At 41.5% G+C, this 16,695-nt stretch overlaps 1 protein-coding gene across 8 annotated transcripts in view; it reads left to right on the top strand.

Annotated features, from left to right (window-relative positions):
• Positions 1–16,695, top strand: part of AKAP13 (A-kinase anchoring protein 13) — a 369,334-nt gene that overhangs the window by 134,955 nt on the left and 217,684 nt on the right. For all 8 annotated transcript variants that reach the window (XM_082618886.1, XM_082618888.1, XM_082618887.1 and 5 more), the window contains exon 4: positions 9,295–9,591. In XM_082618886.1, the coding sequence (XP_082475012.1) occupies positions 9,295–9,591 (297 nt within the window). The remainder of the gene's footprint in view (positions 1–9,294; positions 9,592–16,695) is intronic.

Below are 16,695 nucleotides of genomic sequence, written 5' to 3' on the forward strand. Positions count from 1 at the left end.
GATAGCCTCATATTTCCTGTCTGTGGAGGGCAGTGTCAGATTAGTCAAGATTCTTCGTGGAAAGTCTGTATTGCTTTGTGCATCCCAGTTACTGGGTAAACGTGCATGGTCTGTTTGCAGCAGCTGCGGGAGGGATGTACCTGCGCCCTTTCTGCTCCTGTGTGGGGCTAGCTCCTCAGGTCCTAGCCATTTTGCTGACAATGGGAAGAAAAAGAGCTTTGTGTCTTGATCTTGCTTTTAATGTCATGTTTCATCCAGATTGCTGGCTCTGATTTTTCTTTGAGTTCTCTGCGTGTTTCACTGTCAGTGTTTTGTACTATTTTAGTTTTCACTAAAACCAGATGATTGATTGACCTTCACAGACAGCTACTCCTTGATGTTAGTCTGTAACCTTTTATGATTTGGGGGGTAGGGAGATGAGACATTTCTTGATAGTCTCCTGGAAAAAAACCTCTTTGACTTCAGATACTGAGATTACAGTCCATTTTTTTTCCTTTTTTCGTATTTTCTCACTCTTTTGCTTGTTTTCTGATGAGAAGCTTACAATGAATTGTGTATGTATGTTTAGTTATAAAGAAATTGTAAAGTCTTTTTAAAGTGATCTTCTCTTGCCTTAACACTACAGGAAGGCTGTAGACGTGATACAATCCTCCTTCTTTAAAAATGAAATTATGTTAAGAGTAGTAGCATCTTAGGGGACAGTTAGTTGGAGCCTTTGGAGGCTTTATCTGCCTTTAAATTGTTTGAATGTTTTAAAAGTCCACATGTTATTTTTAACATATTGAATATAGTAATTTATAATAAAAATATATTGAAGACTTAGGAAATAATGTCCTCTCTTTTGAAAATAAACTATCTTTGTGCTAATGAACACTAAACAAAGACAAACAAGTGTTATAATAAAGTACCACATTCAAAATACCTATGAATTGGCTGGTTTAAGAATATAATTTGCTGTGAAATACATCTTGAGATGAAAATATATCTCTACAGGCAAAAGGTGTTGCGTTTGCAATAAATGAAAATAAAATATCTCCATTCTTTCTCTTCATATAAAACAAATCCAACCCCAAATCCCATTTTAACAAAACAGTGGTTTTCCTTGAGGGATGAAGCCAAGATGTTTTCTTTAAAAGACTATAGGACTGGTAAGTAATATAAAGAAATCTGAGTATCCTTGGAAGGTAATTCTTGGGGGATATGACGTACTGTCATGGATTCATTTTTATTACTTAAATGTGAATTTAGACCAAGCAGACAGTAATTGCAGAATGGAAAATGAGACAGGATGTTTAGTGGATGCTCATACTACTTTTGTGAAAGGCTTTGGTGCAGAATCTATCATAAAGTGAAATCTTTTTTTTTTCAGCATGTCTGTTACTTACTTTTAGACTTCACAGCAAGGGTTCTTGTTTGACAGGAAAACTGCAAACATTCACTGACGCAGAATTTGACTCCGTTCTTTCATATCTTTCTATTCTTTCTCACTTAATCAAAGGGAAGGTACTATATAAAGTAGATTTGTTATTAAAGAGAAAGAAAAAAGTACATTTACCATGATCATAAGTCTTTTGTGGCTTAATTAAAAACCAGTGCTTGGGCTTCTCTGGTGGCGCAAGTGGTTGAGAGTACGCCTGCCGATGCAGGGGACACGGGTTCGTGCCCTGGTCCGGGAAGATCCCACATGCCGCGGAGCGGCTGGGCCCATGAGCCATGGCCACTGAGCCTGCGCGTCAGGAGCCTGTGCTCCACAACGGGAGAGGCCACAACAGTGAGAGGCCTGCGTACCGCAAAAAAAAAAAGAAAAAAGAAAAAAAAAAAACAGTGCTTACAGCCCAGGTCTCAACAAGTAGTCCTGCAGTCGTGTGTCTCTCAGTTCTTGTGAACCAAGACTCTGTTTCTAGCAGCGGACGTCCAGAGGTTGCCAAATTGAATAACACATTTGAAAAGAAGTTCGCTTTTAACTGGCACAATCAGAGAATCCTGGTGCCCTCTCTCTCTGTCAAAGTAGTCAGTTATCCTAAAATACTATCCTAAAATACTACTACAAGGCTGTCTCTAGACAGACATGATTTTATATTTTAAAAGGCTTAAATTACTGTCCCAGTGCTAGTCAGTATATATAGTGGCTATCCTGGAAAAACAAACTGAGGACTAGTTGAAGGGAAGTGTATCTGCTGTCTACTGTCCTGTTGTAATTAATGCCTGTGTGGATACTTGGAACTATGAACGCAGCACTAGAATGGAGCACACACATTACACTGGGGCCTGTATCCCCCCAGGGGGGTGAGAATTGGTTCTTAGGGGGGTTAAAAAAACTTAACTCTTTATATATAGAGCACAGATACACATATACAAATATATGGTATGTCTGTGGTATTAAAGTTTCATAGGATGGGTGTGGCAAATAGAGAGAAATGTTTAAAAAGTCTCCTTGGGGGATGACAATGAATAAAAGGTTGAAAAGCACTGCCTTAGAGTAATAAGCTGGATTATAGCACGTCAAATTTTTAGTGTTAATTAGCCCCTTTCTCCCCACAGATGTATCAATACATGATTCCTGTGCCTGCCTTCTTTTCCCCCCCTGCGTAAATACTCCTATACATACAGAGATCTTTGATACCTATCCCAAATTTGCACATCTACCATTAGACCACCGAAAACTAGCAGTAGGTACATACTTCTGCACATAATCCTATTCCTGTTAGAGTGTGGGTCTGAAGACTGAAAATTTCCTTCAACCCTGTATAGCCACTTCAAAGGGAAGAAAAAGACACCAAATTTTAAAATACTTTTGATGCCAAAATGAAGTAGTGAAAGATATGATTTTTATATTTTCTACCTTTGACTACAAATGCAGCCTTCTGGTAGGAAATGACTGAGTGGGCCTGGGCTTGGTTGGCCCAGCAAGCACTTTCAGGGTTCCTTTTTGGATAGCTGGTGAAACAAAGTCCCAATTGTTTCATTCTCAAAAGAGAAGGCCTGAATGGGATGTGTGCCACTTTTAGCCTAATAGGAAATGAAGTAATTCTTGCGTCATGCTTCAGCAGTTTTATTTATCTGTAGCACTGTTTCGTTTCCATGGGTATGGGTGCTTCATATAGTGATAAGGAGCCTGCGGAAAAGCTCTCCAACCTCAGGAGCACACACCTCCTGATGTGTGAGCTTAAAAAAGGTTTGGATTAGATGCTTTCAAGAGGACCATCAGCAGTTAAATTTTTGTTTCCCAACTAGATGCTCCTGGTTGTGTGTTGGTTATTTGACATTCTTCCTCCTACCCTTTGTTTTTTCAGTTCTACAGTGGCAGGGGCAGCATTTGCTGTGTTGGGCTTATGCAGAAGCTCTTGATAGAGTAATAGGCATCTCTTTTCCTTGAGTCACCTGAATAGGAGGATTTTAATAGCTAATACTGATAATAAGTACCAGGTTTAGATGCCTGTTTATGCCAGGTGTCTGCTTTGTGTACAGCCATCTCTGATTTTTTTTTTTTTAAATAACCTGGAAGGTTGGTGATGTTCCCATTTTTGTGTGCAAGCAAATAGACTTCAAGTGACTTTTTCAGGTTGACCCAGCCTGTTTGCAGTGGAGGTGAGACTTAAACCTGATATCTTCTGACTCTACAGCTAGTTGTCAGCATACTTCAGTACCTCTTAAAATTCACTCAGTAAGGGTTCCATCTCTCCCACCCCAAAATTTACTTCATACTTCTGTTGTAACCGACTCGGACCTGATTGTAGCATATATTCAGAAGTCAATTTTAAAAAATGGAATTGAGGTTTAGGCCGTGTTCCTTAACAGTTCATCTTTCTTCTTCCCCTGTCTCAATTCTCTGGGGGTATTTCCCTTAGAAGAAGCTCAGTAAAATTTTCAGAACTTCCCCTTTTAAAAGGACTTGTGATTTTTATTTTCTTTTTTTGTTACCAGGAAATTGAGTGGAAGGAAAAACACCATGGAACCAGCTGAAAACCTTGTTACTCTTCTTTATACTGCAGCTTCTGTCTTCACGTAAAAAGAAGTTAATTGTGGTTATTATGTCGAATTGGATATAGTTTCCCATCCCCATGTTTTTGCCCTGAAGATGTAGACATCGTTAATACCTTGTATTTTGTGTGTAAAAAGGCAGTCATAAGACTAATGGCCCCTGAAAACAGTTGTGTCTTTAGAGCTAATTTATGGTAGTAAGAGATTTTATGTGTACAGATGCAGTGACTTCAGTTTTATTAATGGGTCCAAATTACATAACCTTTGTTTTTGAAAAACGTTGATTTTTTTTTCTAGGTGCTTTATCTGAAAGGTCATAGGGATTAAAAACTAATCTTATGAACCATTTGAGCCTAATAGAAAACGTGAATGTGAGACAGTAGCCCTGCCAGCCTTGCGAGGTGGTTTTCCAGACGGTAGGGGAGGCACTTTGCTCGAGCTCAGTAGTAATTCTTCCAATTTACTGAAAGTTTAATAAAGACTGAGCCAGGAAACCCTCAGTTCTTCACTCCTCTTTTAACCCTCAGTTTTTCTTTGGAAAAAGAAGCCTATAATCATACCAAACAAATTCCAGATTTATGGCACATTTTACTTAGGATGATTCATAGTTTCTCCTTCAGATTGTGAGTTCATGTCTAAAGGGAAAATATTGAGCTAACAATTGGATGGCTTCTCCTAGATATCTATTTCATGGCCTTTGCTGACATTCTACCTTCTCTAATACATGGTTTTGTTTTAGTTCTACATAAATAGAGCAGATGATAGTTTGCCCATCCACCCATCCACCTTCTAAGAGATTCTGTTAAAGCAGCAGAAAGAATTATGCGTGCTTATGCTGCTAAGCACATATGCACACACAGCGTGCGTACATGTGCACAGACATACACACCCCTAAACCACCTTCTATTTCTCCTTCTTTGTTTTCCCTACCCCGTCCTAGCCAAGTAAAGTCATTTTAGCAATTTCAGATAGATTTCTGTGCAGATGTATTACGTCTGCACTTTCCAGTTTTGAGTTAAGGTGGTATTGCTTCACCATGGCTTTTGGCTCTGTGTGTGTGTGTGTGTGTGCGCGCGCGCACGTGCACACCTGTGCACGAGAGTGTGAGATGAAGTTAAAGATCTGGACTATGGCCTGGACCCTGTGTATATACAGGAGGTGATTTTACAGAGCAGTGATGATGTTGACTTTTAGCGACGGTGTGACTCGCTTTCTGGCTCAAGCTCTCAGGTGTCTCAGACACCTCTGCACAGGCTTGGGGAAGGAGACGAGTAAGAAAGAATAACTGGATGGGTGGGGCAGTGGATGTCATTATTGTAGGTTAGGTTAATATCTCTTCTAAGACAGAGTGTGTTTAAGTTTTGAAGGTAGAATTCAGTTTGGATCCCACATTACTCACATTCTCATCATTGAATTGTGAAACCTGTAAGTTTAGTTTTTATTGACATTTATTCGTATCTACCTCAAAGGACTGTCAGGAATTTAAAAATGAGCTTAATCCTGAATAAATGGGAAATGCTGTAATTACTGGTGAGATTCATGAATGAGAACCACAACATTCTTAAAAGTACAGTCATCTGTCAGTATCTGCAAGGGGATTGGTTCCAAGACCCCCATGGATACCAAAATCTGCAGATGCTCAAGTCACTTAGTTGGCGCTCTGTATCCATAGTTCTGCATCCGGAGATTCAGCCAACCATGGATCATAAATATAGTAGTACATATATGTAGTATTGAAGAAAAAAATTCACATATAAGTGGACCCAGGCAGTTCAAACCTATCTCGTTAAAGGGTCAACAGTAATATCCTGACTGAAATATGTATTGCTGTGTCTGTCTGTCTAGTTTGATTGGAAGTGAAATGAGCCTGTTTATGTTATTTTGGGTGATAGTATTACAGAATTTGAGAGGAGTCTTCTAAATTATAGCTCTTGACTTATGAGATTAGGTTACTCTCCAGATTTTAAAGTGTTAGAGAAGTTGTCATTTACCTCAGGCCACATAGCTTAGGAAATAACAAAATAGGTTTGAACCCAGGTCTCTCCTCACAGGAAACATCTAGATGTAGCCTAGTTAATATCTTCCTGAAACTGTCTCTTGCAGAAATTATTCTATCCCTTGAACTTAACTCTCGGCTTCCATTTTTATGTTTTTGAAACTGTTTCTTGTTCCTGGAATCTCTTCCTAAGTTTTTGTCTCTCCCCACCTGCCTGGTAAAACCCACGGGTTTGTACAGCTGGGGAAACCATAGAGCCTGCAGAGGCTGCCCTTATTCTGTACATGAAGAAATTGAGGCTTGGAGAAGCAGAGATGATCTGAGGTCATGCAACTTAGGAGTCTTATAGTCAAGATTTGAGCATAGTGTTTTCCTTCCTTTCCTGTTAGTTTTTCCATGGTACCTTTATTTCCCGTTTAAGCCTTCTTGTCTCCATGAATCTTGGGTGTAGGGGCAGACAGGAGAGCAAGGAAACTTGGGTTCAGATTCTAATTCTGCCACTTAGGAGCTTTATAACCTTGGACAAATTACTTAACATTTTTGTGACTTGATTTCCTCATCTGGCAAATGGGGATAATAATAGTACCTACTGCTAGGGTTGTTATGAGAATTAAATGAACTATTATTAGGAAATCACTGAGGATGGTGCCTGGCACAGAGAAATTATTAGAGAAGTGATAAATAGATAGATAGATAGGTATTATTAGAGAAGTGATAGATAGAGAGGGAGGGAGGGATAGGATAGGACTATGCATCTGAGTTCTGAGGGTTGCAGTGAAGAACCACTGTGGTTGGAGAGTTGGGAGCAGGATGCCTATCGAAAAGGTCCTTCTTGACTGCCACCTTCCTTTTGCTCACCTGTGAAATGCACTGGTCCTCTCTGGCGAGTTGCATGGTATGTATTTCTTTAGAACCCACCCAATTTTGCAGTGACCTGCAGCTTGGTTGATTGCCACCTCATAGACTATAAACCTCCGGAGAGCTCAGATTCACTGTGATTAGCTTCTAGTTACAGTGTGCTAGGCTTGGTGGATGTCCACATGTTACTTTTGGCTGCACCGAACAGCTCACGGGATCTTAGTTCCCCGACCAAGGATTGAACCTGGACCCCAGCAGTGAAAGCACCGAGTCCTAACCACTGGACCGCCAGGGAATTCCCCAGATTTTAGTCGTTAAATGTTACAGAACAGTTTAGAAGAACTACTTTCTGCCAGAAAAACACCCAAACCTTTATTACCTGAATCAGTTGATTTGATTATCCTGATGTTGTTGTCTTATGTAATTAGGCTGGCTGCCCTTCAAAGAATGGTTAAGATTCTTTTTTCTAATTTCATTTCACATAGTAGATGTATAAATTCAACATATTTATTGAATTGAAACACAAACATGGGTGTATACACACCGCCATGCACATGTGTGCACGCATGCATGCCAGAGGATGCTTCACTTTCCCACAGACTTCATGGAAGGAATTCCACTGGGAATGCAGTGGGAGCACCTTGGTGGAGTTATGTGTTTGTGTGGAGACTGATCTCGGTGGTTCATGAACCCATTCCTCTTGCTTAGTAGTCACACTGGCCTGTCATTCCAAGTGTTGGGCTCCTCGCAGGTAGGGATGTAGCTGTCACCCCTCCCTCTTTATCTATAAGCAATGTGTTACAAAACTTTCGCATCATGATATAATAGGCCATGACCTTTGGCATCAGACTTGAATTTGAATGATGGATTCTGCTTCTTCACATGTGTAAACTTGGGCAAATTACTTCTTGAAGTCTCAGTTTTCTCATCTGTAATGTGAGGACAGTACACACCTCATAAATTTGTTGTGTAGAGAAAATGACATGTCAGGTGCCTGGTATGTGGTAGGTTCTTGGTTAGTAAGTATTGATACTTGTTACCATCCTCAAATTACACAGCAGGGAGAAATTTCTTTTGTCACAAAATAAGGCTTAAGGAGGCCCCTGGGGAAAAAGTATATGTGGAAAATCTATTATTACTCTCACTGTTCACGTGGAAAAAAATAATTGTTTTCTCTTTCAAAGACAGCAGAAAGCTTACTCTGTTCTGTGAAGTGTGAAGCCTCGGTTGGCTGTGCCTGTGGTCTGGAGAGCCAGATTCAGGGACCCTCGTCCTCACCCCTCTGCTGGGAAGCGGTCAGTGGGTGCCGGTGGGCTCAGGGGAGCCCAGGCCTCAGGTGCCTGCAGTTGATCAGGCAGCGCACCAGGGGGAGCAACTCAAACTGAAGCATCAACTTCATTTCCTTTTCTTTTTTCTCATCAGAAAGATACTTATGAAAGAAATGATGATGTTAGGAGCATAGTTCCAGCTAGTTGAGATCAGTGCCTGAAAGTTGAGGAAAAACGTGTTTTGATGAATATTCTATATCTTGGAAATACTTAGTTCTGTGAGGCTGAAAACCCAGAGAAAGTCTGATTCTCCAGGAAGGCCTCCCCACGGGAAACACTGCTGTTAAACCTTCCTGATCTTACTTGAGCAGAGCTCTTTGAGGTGGCACGTAGCTTGCTGCCAATGTCGCAGCTCGTGAGATCTCTGCCCCTCTGGATAGTGGGCACTGCAGTCTCTGGCATGCTTGCTTCTCCTCAACCAGGTTTCTAGCCACAGCATTGTGTCATCCCTGGGTGACCTAGGTGATTTGATTGAAGTTCTCTTTACGTTACAGGAAAGAACGTGTATCTCAGAGCAAAAGTTACTTTCTAGGCCTTGAATTGCTTCATAATAGTAAAATAAAATCAAGTCGTTTTGTATTTTTCTAAGTGCTTCCTCATTTGCTCAATTGTATCGTGGTGAATGTGAGGCAGGTTCTGGGGCATCTGTACAATTCCTGCCATGTAACCTGTATGAGTGACTTTTTCCCTGTTGGGTTTTCAGATCCAGCACAGTTCGGGAGGGGTTTGACTTCCCATTGTACGCTAGGCCTTGCAAGGTCCTTCAGCTTTCATTCTTTAATTTGTTCAAATTGAACCGCTGTAGTTCAGTGTATATTGAGATTTTCAGAGACTGTTAGTACCAAACACTATGCTGCCGGCATGGTGGCAGCTGGAATACAAAGTTATTTGCTGTTTGGTAGGGGAACCAATTCGTATTTGCAAATAGCAATTGTAAGAATGAGTTGGAAATGGAGTTTTAAGAAGTTTGGAAGATTGCTGTTAGAGCTTGGAGGAAGGAGAGGTTTGTTTTAGGAAGGGGAGCTTGTATGTCACGCAGGAAGAGCCGAGAAGCACACCCCCCCCCCTCAGTGTCCTCCTTTCAGGAGGAGGGCTCTAATCCTGTTTTCCTTGCTGCGTGTGTTTCCTTAGGTCATGACTGCTGTGAGACGGTGAAGGTGCTGCTCTGTGCTTCCAAAGAGGGCCTGCCTGTGTTTGTGGTGGCGGAAGAAGACTTCAGGTTCATCCAGGACGAGGCCTACGATGCAGCCCAGTTCCTGGCAACAAGTGCTGGAAATCAGCAGGCTCTGAACTTCACCCGTTTCCTGGATCGGTCAGGACCCCCGTCCACGGACGTGAATTCCCTTGATGAGAAGGTTTCCCTGGCGTTCAGGCACCTGAAGCTGCCAGCGGAGTGGAATGTGTTGGGAACAGATGCAACTTCGCATGGTAAGAACTTCAGTGACCCACAGTCTCTGAATTTGGAATTCTTGTGTTTTTGGATGGGGCTGCTTTTATATGGCGATTGTCTTCACATCTGCCACGGTGGCTGAATAGACCTTGCAGTTACTGTAGCAGAGTGACCTCAGTGGCCTCTCTCCTGGGTTCTTCAGCTGAGCTGTTAGTCCTGCTCTTGCAGTGAAATGACCCCAGAGAGAGCTTGCTGTTGTTGTCGGCAGCTCTCATTTAAAGTAGAGGGTGGCCAATCAAAAAATGGGCAGAAGACCTAAATAGGCATTTCTCCAAAGAAGACATACAGATGGCCAAGAAGCACATGAAGAGCTGCTCAACATCACTAATTATTAGAGAAATGCAAATCAAAACTACAATGAGGTATCACCTCACACCAGTTAGAATGGGCTTCATCAGAAAATCTACAAACAAATGCTGGAGAAGGTGTGGAGAAAAGAGAATCCTCTTGCACTGTTGGTGGGAATGTAAATTGATACAGCCACTATGGAGAACAGTATGGAGGTTCCTTAAAAAACTCAAAATAGAGTTACCAAATGACCCAGCAGTCCCACTACTGGGCATATACCCAGAGAAAACCATAACTCAAAAAGACACATGCACTCCAATGTTCATTGCAGCACTATTTACAATAGCCAGGTCATGGAATCAACCTAAATGCCCATTGACAGAAGAATGGATAAAACAGATGTGGCACATATATACAATGGAATATTGCTCAGCCATAAAAAGGAACAAAATTGGGTCATTTGTGGAGACGTGGATGGATCTGGAGACTGTCATACAGAGTGAAGAAAGTCAGAAAGAGAAAAACAAATATCGTATATTAACGCACATATGTGGAACCTAGAAAAATGGTACAGATGAACCAGTTTTCAGGGCAGAAACAGAGACATAGATGTAGAGAACAAAAGTATGGGCACCAGGGGGGGAAAGTGGCAGTGGTGGTGGTGGGATGAATTGGGAGATTGGGATTGACATATATACACTAATATGTATAAAATAGGTAACTAATAAGAACCTGCTGTATAAAAAATAAATAAAATAATATTCAAAAAAACCAAAATAAAGTAGAGGTTGGCATGTCACCCTTCCACGGGCCCAGATTTCAGGCTTGATCTCCTGTGTGTAGAAAGAGACCTGACCTTCATGAGGAGGGTAGCAGAGTAACTTGGGCTACTTCTTTCATGTTTAATTATCAAAGCAGGGTTTTCCTTATTGTCTTCTCAAGTTCTCTAGAGAGTCCATGAAGTTGGAGGAAAGGAAAAGACTGGGAAGTAATTGGGGGGCAGCACGAGAGCAGGCTGAGCTCTGGAAAACCCCGCACATTTTTAACCAGAGTATTTTCACTCTTGTTTATTTTATCTACTGGCTCTCCATATGAGAGTTCATTGAAGGAAGGGCTCTACTTTTTAAAAAACACTGATGTAGTAAGTATCTATTTATATTCCTCTTACTCAGACAGGGGATTTCCTGTGTAATTATTCTTGTGGCAAATGACATCTACTAGATATTGTGAATATATATGTATGTGTATACACACACACACACGTATTTAATGAAGTAACATATACCTGGAGTCCAATAAATAACATCATCTTTCCCTCCTGAGTGCAAATCATAGAAAGATTTAGGAGTTAAACAGAGTTTAAAATGTTTGCCTTTTTCCTGACAAAAGCTAAATTGAAAGGCTGACTTCAGACTGCTTGCTGGAAGGGATTGCATATCCTTTCTACTTTATTTCTGAAAGAGCTGGACAATCACAGGACTGCCCTTCAGCGTCCACCAGCTTTGATTATTGTGTTATGTAGGGGAGCACCCAGAAGTCACCCCCCCACCCGCCCGCAGGCAAGCAGATCCTGAGGAGAAGTGCTGAGAGGGGCTGAGCCAGGAGCACGCTCAATTCCTGCTCCCACAGACCTGTCAAGTAACTGTTCTTCCTCCCATGGAAGAGTGGTGAGGAGGTGTTTGCTAGTTTGGGCTCTCTTAAACCCACTGAATTTAACCATTAAGGCAGTGATCAGCTGCAAGAATGATGTCCCTCTCTATCAGGGGCTTCCTGTCAAGGTAACGACCGGGGCCCTCCTGCCAGGTAAAATGCGAAAGAAAGCGTGGACTCTAAAATGAAGGGAAAAAGCACTTGTCCCTTGTCCTTTTCTTATTAATACAGTGTCTAAGAAACCTCTGCATTGCTGAGATCTAGAGATCAAAATATTTGCCATTATACAGGGCACGGGCACCTTTTCAGAAATCTAATGTTTGGAAACCTAGCTCATGCTGTTTCTGTGTTGTGATCAGAATGATTATTCTGGTTGCCCTTTATAAATCAGTATCAAAAAGGATTTCATTAGTTATTTGTGGGGCTTAAAGTTTATTTTGTGTGGTTTTGCTTTGTCTTGTTTAAAGAGGGTACAGGAATTGGATAGTTGGCTCATGCCTCGTGATTAGAAAGAACTGTTAGAAAAGCACAGGTCTGAGACTTCAGGCATATCCTTCCCTTCTCTGGGTCTTAGCATCTTTGTCTTTAATAGGCAGCTCGCCAGCTTTAATATTTTTATAGTCTTTCCATGTGCTTCTGAAGTGTCTGATGTACAAAATTGTTCAAGCACTGCTAGTGAAGACTAAATCAAATTTAAACACTTAGGGAAATGCCTGAAAACCACAATAACGTGCCGTTACACACCTTTAGGAAGACCAAAATTAAAAATACCAAGCACTGGGCTTCCCTGGTGGCGCAGTGGTTGAGAGTCCACCTGCCGATGCGGGGGACACGGGTTCTTGCCCCGGTCTGGGAAGATCCCACATGCCACGGAGTGGCTGGGCTCGTGAGCCATGGCCGCTGAGCCTGCGCCTCCAGAGCCTGTGCTCTGCAACGGGAGAGGCCACAACAGTGAGAGGCCCGCGTACCGCAAAAAAAAAAAAAAGACAAAAAACCAAGCACTGGCAAGGATGCAGAACAACATCTCATACATTGCTGCTGGGAATGCAAAATAATACAGCCACTCCAGGAAACAGTTTGGCAGTCTCCTATAAAGTTAAATGTACATTTACTGTATGACCCTGCTGGAGCCATACACTTTTGACTCTTTGTCCTAGAGAAATGAAAACTTATATTTACTCAAAAAAATCTTTTCACAAATGCGCCTATAGAAGCATTATTTATAATCATCCCAAACTAGAAACAACCCGGATCTCCCTCACTGGGTGACTATGTATACAAACTGTGGTACATCCATACAATGGAATACTACTCAGCAATAAAAAAGGAGCAAACTGTTGACATGTGCATCAACTTGAATGCATTTTAAATGCATTGCACTAAGTAAAGAAGTCAGTTTCCAAAGTTATTTACTCTATGATTCTATTTATCTGATACTCTAGAAAGGGCAAAATTGTAGGAACAGAAAATAGGTTAGTAGTTGCCAGGGGCTAGAAGTAGGGAAAAGGTCTGACCACAGAGGGGTATCATGGGGGAATTCTTTGGGTGTTGAAATGGTTTTGTGTCTTAGTGGTGGTGGTTTTAAGAATCTATGCGTGTGCTCAAACTCATAGGACTGTACACCCCCCAAAAGTGAATTTTATTGACATAAACTAAAAACAAAAGAACAAAAGAAATTGAACAAGTTAACTGTATACTTTACAAGGTGAAATGCATGCAAGGGACTAATGTACCTGTCAGTCTTGGGATCAGGAGTCTGATTTCAAGTGCTGGATTCACATTCTGCAGTTGAAATTGTTCAATTAATTGTGGATTAGAATCTGCAAACACTGGGTATTTTAAGGCTGAATAGCATCAGTTAAGAGGTCCTTGCTTGCTGTTGGGGGACAAATGCAAAGGATCACTCTGCTTACAGCAGTGAGTTGCACATCAGATGCTTTTAAAAAAAAATTAATTAATTAATTGATTTATTTATTTTTGGCTGTGTTGGGTCTTAGTTTCTGTGCGAGGGCTTTCTCTCCTCGCGTTGAGCAGGGGGCCACTCTTCATCGCGGTGCGCGGGCCTCTCACTGTTCCGGCCTTCTCTTGTTGCGGAGCACAGGCTCCAGACGCACAGGCTCAGTAGCTGTGGTGCACGGGCTTAGTTGCTCCGCGGCATGTGGGATTTTCCCAGACCAGGGTTCGAACCCGTGTCCGCTGCATTGGCAGGCAGATTCCCAACCACTGCGCCACCAGGGAAGCCCCAGATGCCTTTTTAAAGGTGTTTAAAGGAAGAAGGTACGAGGTCAGCTTGTTGCCTGGGATAATCATGTAGCTAAATAGGGCACCTTTTTATATAACAGTACTACTTGCTGTTGAAAGCTAGGATGTTTACAGGTGTTCCAGCCTAATACTTGTACAAAGGAGTCATGTAAGATTTACGGTTAATCCTCCCACTCTAGTCGTTTAAGATGTAGTGCTTTTTAACTTTTTTTCAGGTCAGTGACTCCTTTGAAAATAGCTCTGATTTCTCCTCAGGAAAAAATATACATAGGGGCTACCTGCAAAAATTTACATATTGTTTCAGGGATTCAGTCTCCCTGAACCGCAGGCGTGAACATGATGTTAAGAACTCTTGGCTTAGGCTTGATATTGTAAAGTAGAAAGAGCATAGGCTGCAGAGTCAGTTTGTTGATATCTGGGCTTCATTGAAAGAGTTTGTGCAGAATACTTAATCTCTCTGTTTCTCAATTTCTTCATTTGTAAAATGGAGGAAAATATATCCAATAGTGTGTGCTACTTTGCAGGCTCTTCATTTTTAATGTACCATGACCAATGTCCAGTAACCTTTTGGAGACAAAACACTGATGAGCTCTGATGAGGGCAAGTGACATGTTCTATAAAAGGATAAAACAGTATAGCACTTAAAAAAAAAAACCTCTTTGAAGCAGAATGAGACTGGTTTTTTTTTAAGCTTATTTCTACGGGCAGGCCTTACTTTAAACATCAGCAAGAGGGAATTTGTCCATTTTATTCTTCCAAGAGTTCTTTAATCCCTAGTTACATAAAGCACTGTACTTTTAGCCTTAGTTCTGCCTTAAAGGCAAATAATATGGATTCGTCTGGGTGGAGGGTGAATGGTGGGGTTGGAATATCTTCCCTCTGAGTTACCAAGTTTCACTTAGTTGTCTTAGCTCTTCAGTGCCTCTGTGGTTAGTGAAATGGTGAATTAGGATGGTTTTTCCCCTGAAAGACCCTTGTACAGTAGCAATCAATAACTCTCAGGTAACAAAGGGTGGGCCTTTGAGGACTTGCTCTGAAGAAAGCAAAGAGGAGAAAGGTCTTGGGGGAAATCTGCATTCTTATTTAGTCATGGTGTTGTATAACTAAACGAAAAGAAGATCTAATCACCTCTGGGATGGGAACCCTCCCCACACAGAGAAATTTGGATGGAGAGAAGGATGAGACACGTTTAAGCCAGGCTGCACTAAAAGCAGTCTGTGTGTTCTCAGTTCTTTATATCTGATGTTGGTTAATAGAACCACAACCGTAATCATTTAGTGTTTTAGTTCCCACACCTTTTCCAGATTGATAGCTTTCCAAGAAAATTTTTCCTTAGCTACACCCACTAGTAATTTTGTATGTTTTCAGCTATCGTAGCTGCTAAAAAAGAAAATAATAAAATATATTTTAATAATATATAATATTTTAATAGTCTAAGAGATTGACACCAGGACAAGTGGTTCCTTGTAATTGCAGTACTTTTAACTCCAAAAGGTTTTGTTCCCTCTCAAACCTTGATTCTGTCACAAGGTTACAGGTGTCATTTTTCCAAATGCCCGTTTCTCATATGGGCCTGCTGTTTCCCTTCCCCACGGGGTGTGAGAATTCCTGCATCATGTGGGACTTGAGGTTTATTTAAGAAGTAGTATAGAATAGTAGAAAGAATGGTGATTTTGGAGTCTCATAGATACACAGTCAAAGAGTCCTGTGAGCAAGGTGGATCGATGGGGTAGGAAAAGTACCTGTAGCCTTTGAATACTATTTTGTTCACAGAACTCAGAACGTTTTGCTTAGACAGGAAATCTGACGACTTGAAAAGGTGCAGCCATCTCACCTGCTTCTCGCGGTCTAATGCCTGTGAAGCCCAGCGCCTTCCTCTGCAGAGCTGAGGGAATGCGTGGAGGGGTGCTTCCAGCATACAAGCAGATAGTAAACAGGACTTCAGACGTTTTCTCCTACCTTCTCCATGGGAAGCTGGGCCCACAGAGAGATTTTTCCAGTTGAACACGGTTAAACAGGAAAACTAACCAACCAACATATGGCCTATGAAATAACACTACAGCATAAAGGAAATGGAAAAGTATCATGAATATTCAGATGGAAGACTAATTTTCGTTAAGAAACCAAAGAAAAATTTAGAAGAGATTTGCCATTTGTCCTTTAAAAGATTGAAGAAGTCATCAGACCTATTATAAAATAGGAAGGAAGGAAGGAAGGAGAAGGAAGCAACAAGGAGAAAAAAGTTTAATGATTTTGTCAGGGTCACCCAGAGTATCAGAACCAGTAGGAAAATATGTATTAAGATTTGTTTCAGGGAATGGCTTGCACAGTGGTGGGGGCTGGCTAAGCAAGTCCACAATTTGTGGGGTAGGAGTGGAAGAGAAAATCACGGGCAAGCTCAAACCCACCAGCACGAGCCAAAGCTGTCATCCTCAGACAGGAAGGGGAAATCCTGAGCTGGATGGCACTCTGTGAGCACAGCCTGACGCTGTCCTCCTCGGGCAGGATTTCTTCTCTCTCCAGGGGAAATCTCAGCCCTGCTTTTAAAGTCTTCCAACTGATTCTGTTAGGCCTACCTAGATTAGCCAGGATAATCTTCCTTATTAAATCAACTGATTAGGCCCTTTAATTACTGCAAAAAAGCCATCACAATGAGGGCAAAGATGGAAGGGAGTTGGCTTAAATGATGCAAGGACATCCAGAATCCCAGAGCATAATTGAATTCAAACTGGGGATAAAGGACCCAATTGACATCATAGGAAATGCAGTTAGTGACCTGAAAAACAAAGTTGAGTAGCTCTCACAATACAGAGGGAAAACACAAAGATCACAAGAGAGAAAACAACAGAGTAGAGAAAAGAGGTTGATTCTAAATTGTAGGT

The sequence above is a fragment of the Mesoplodon mirus genome (genome assembly GCF_964341445.2).
Source record: "Mesoplodon mirus genome assembly, chromosome: 4".
Classification (NCBI taxonomy): domain Eukaryota; kingdom Metazoa; phylum Chordata; class Mammalia; order Artiodactyla; family Ziphiidae; genus Mesoplodon; species Mesoplodon mirus.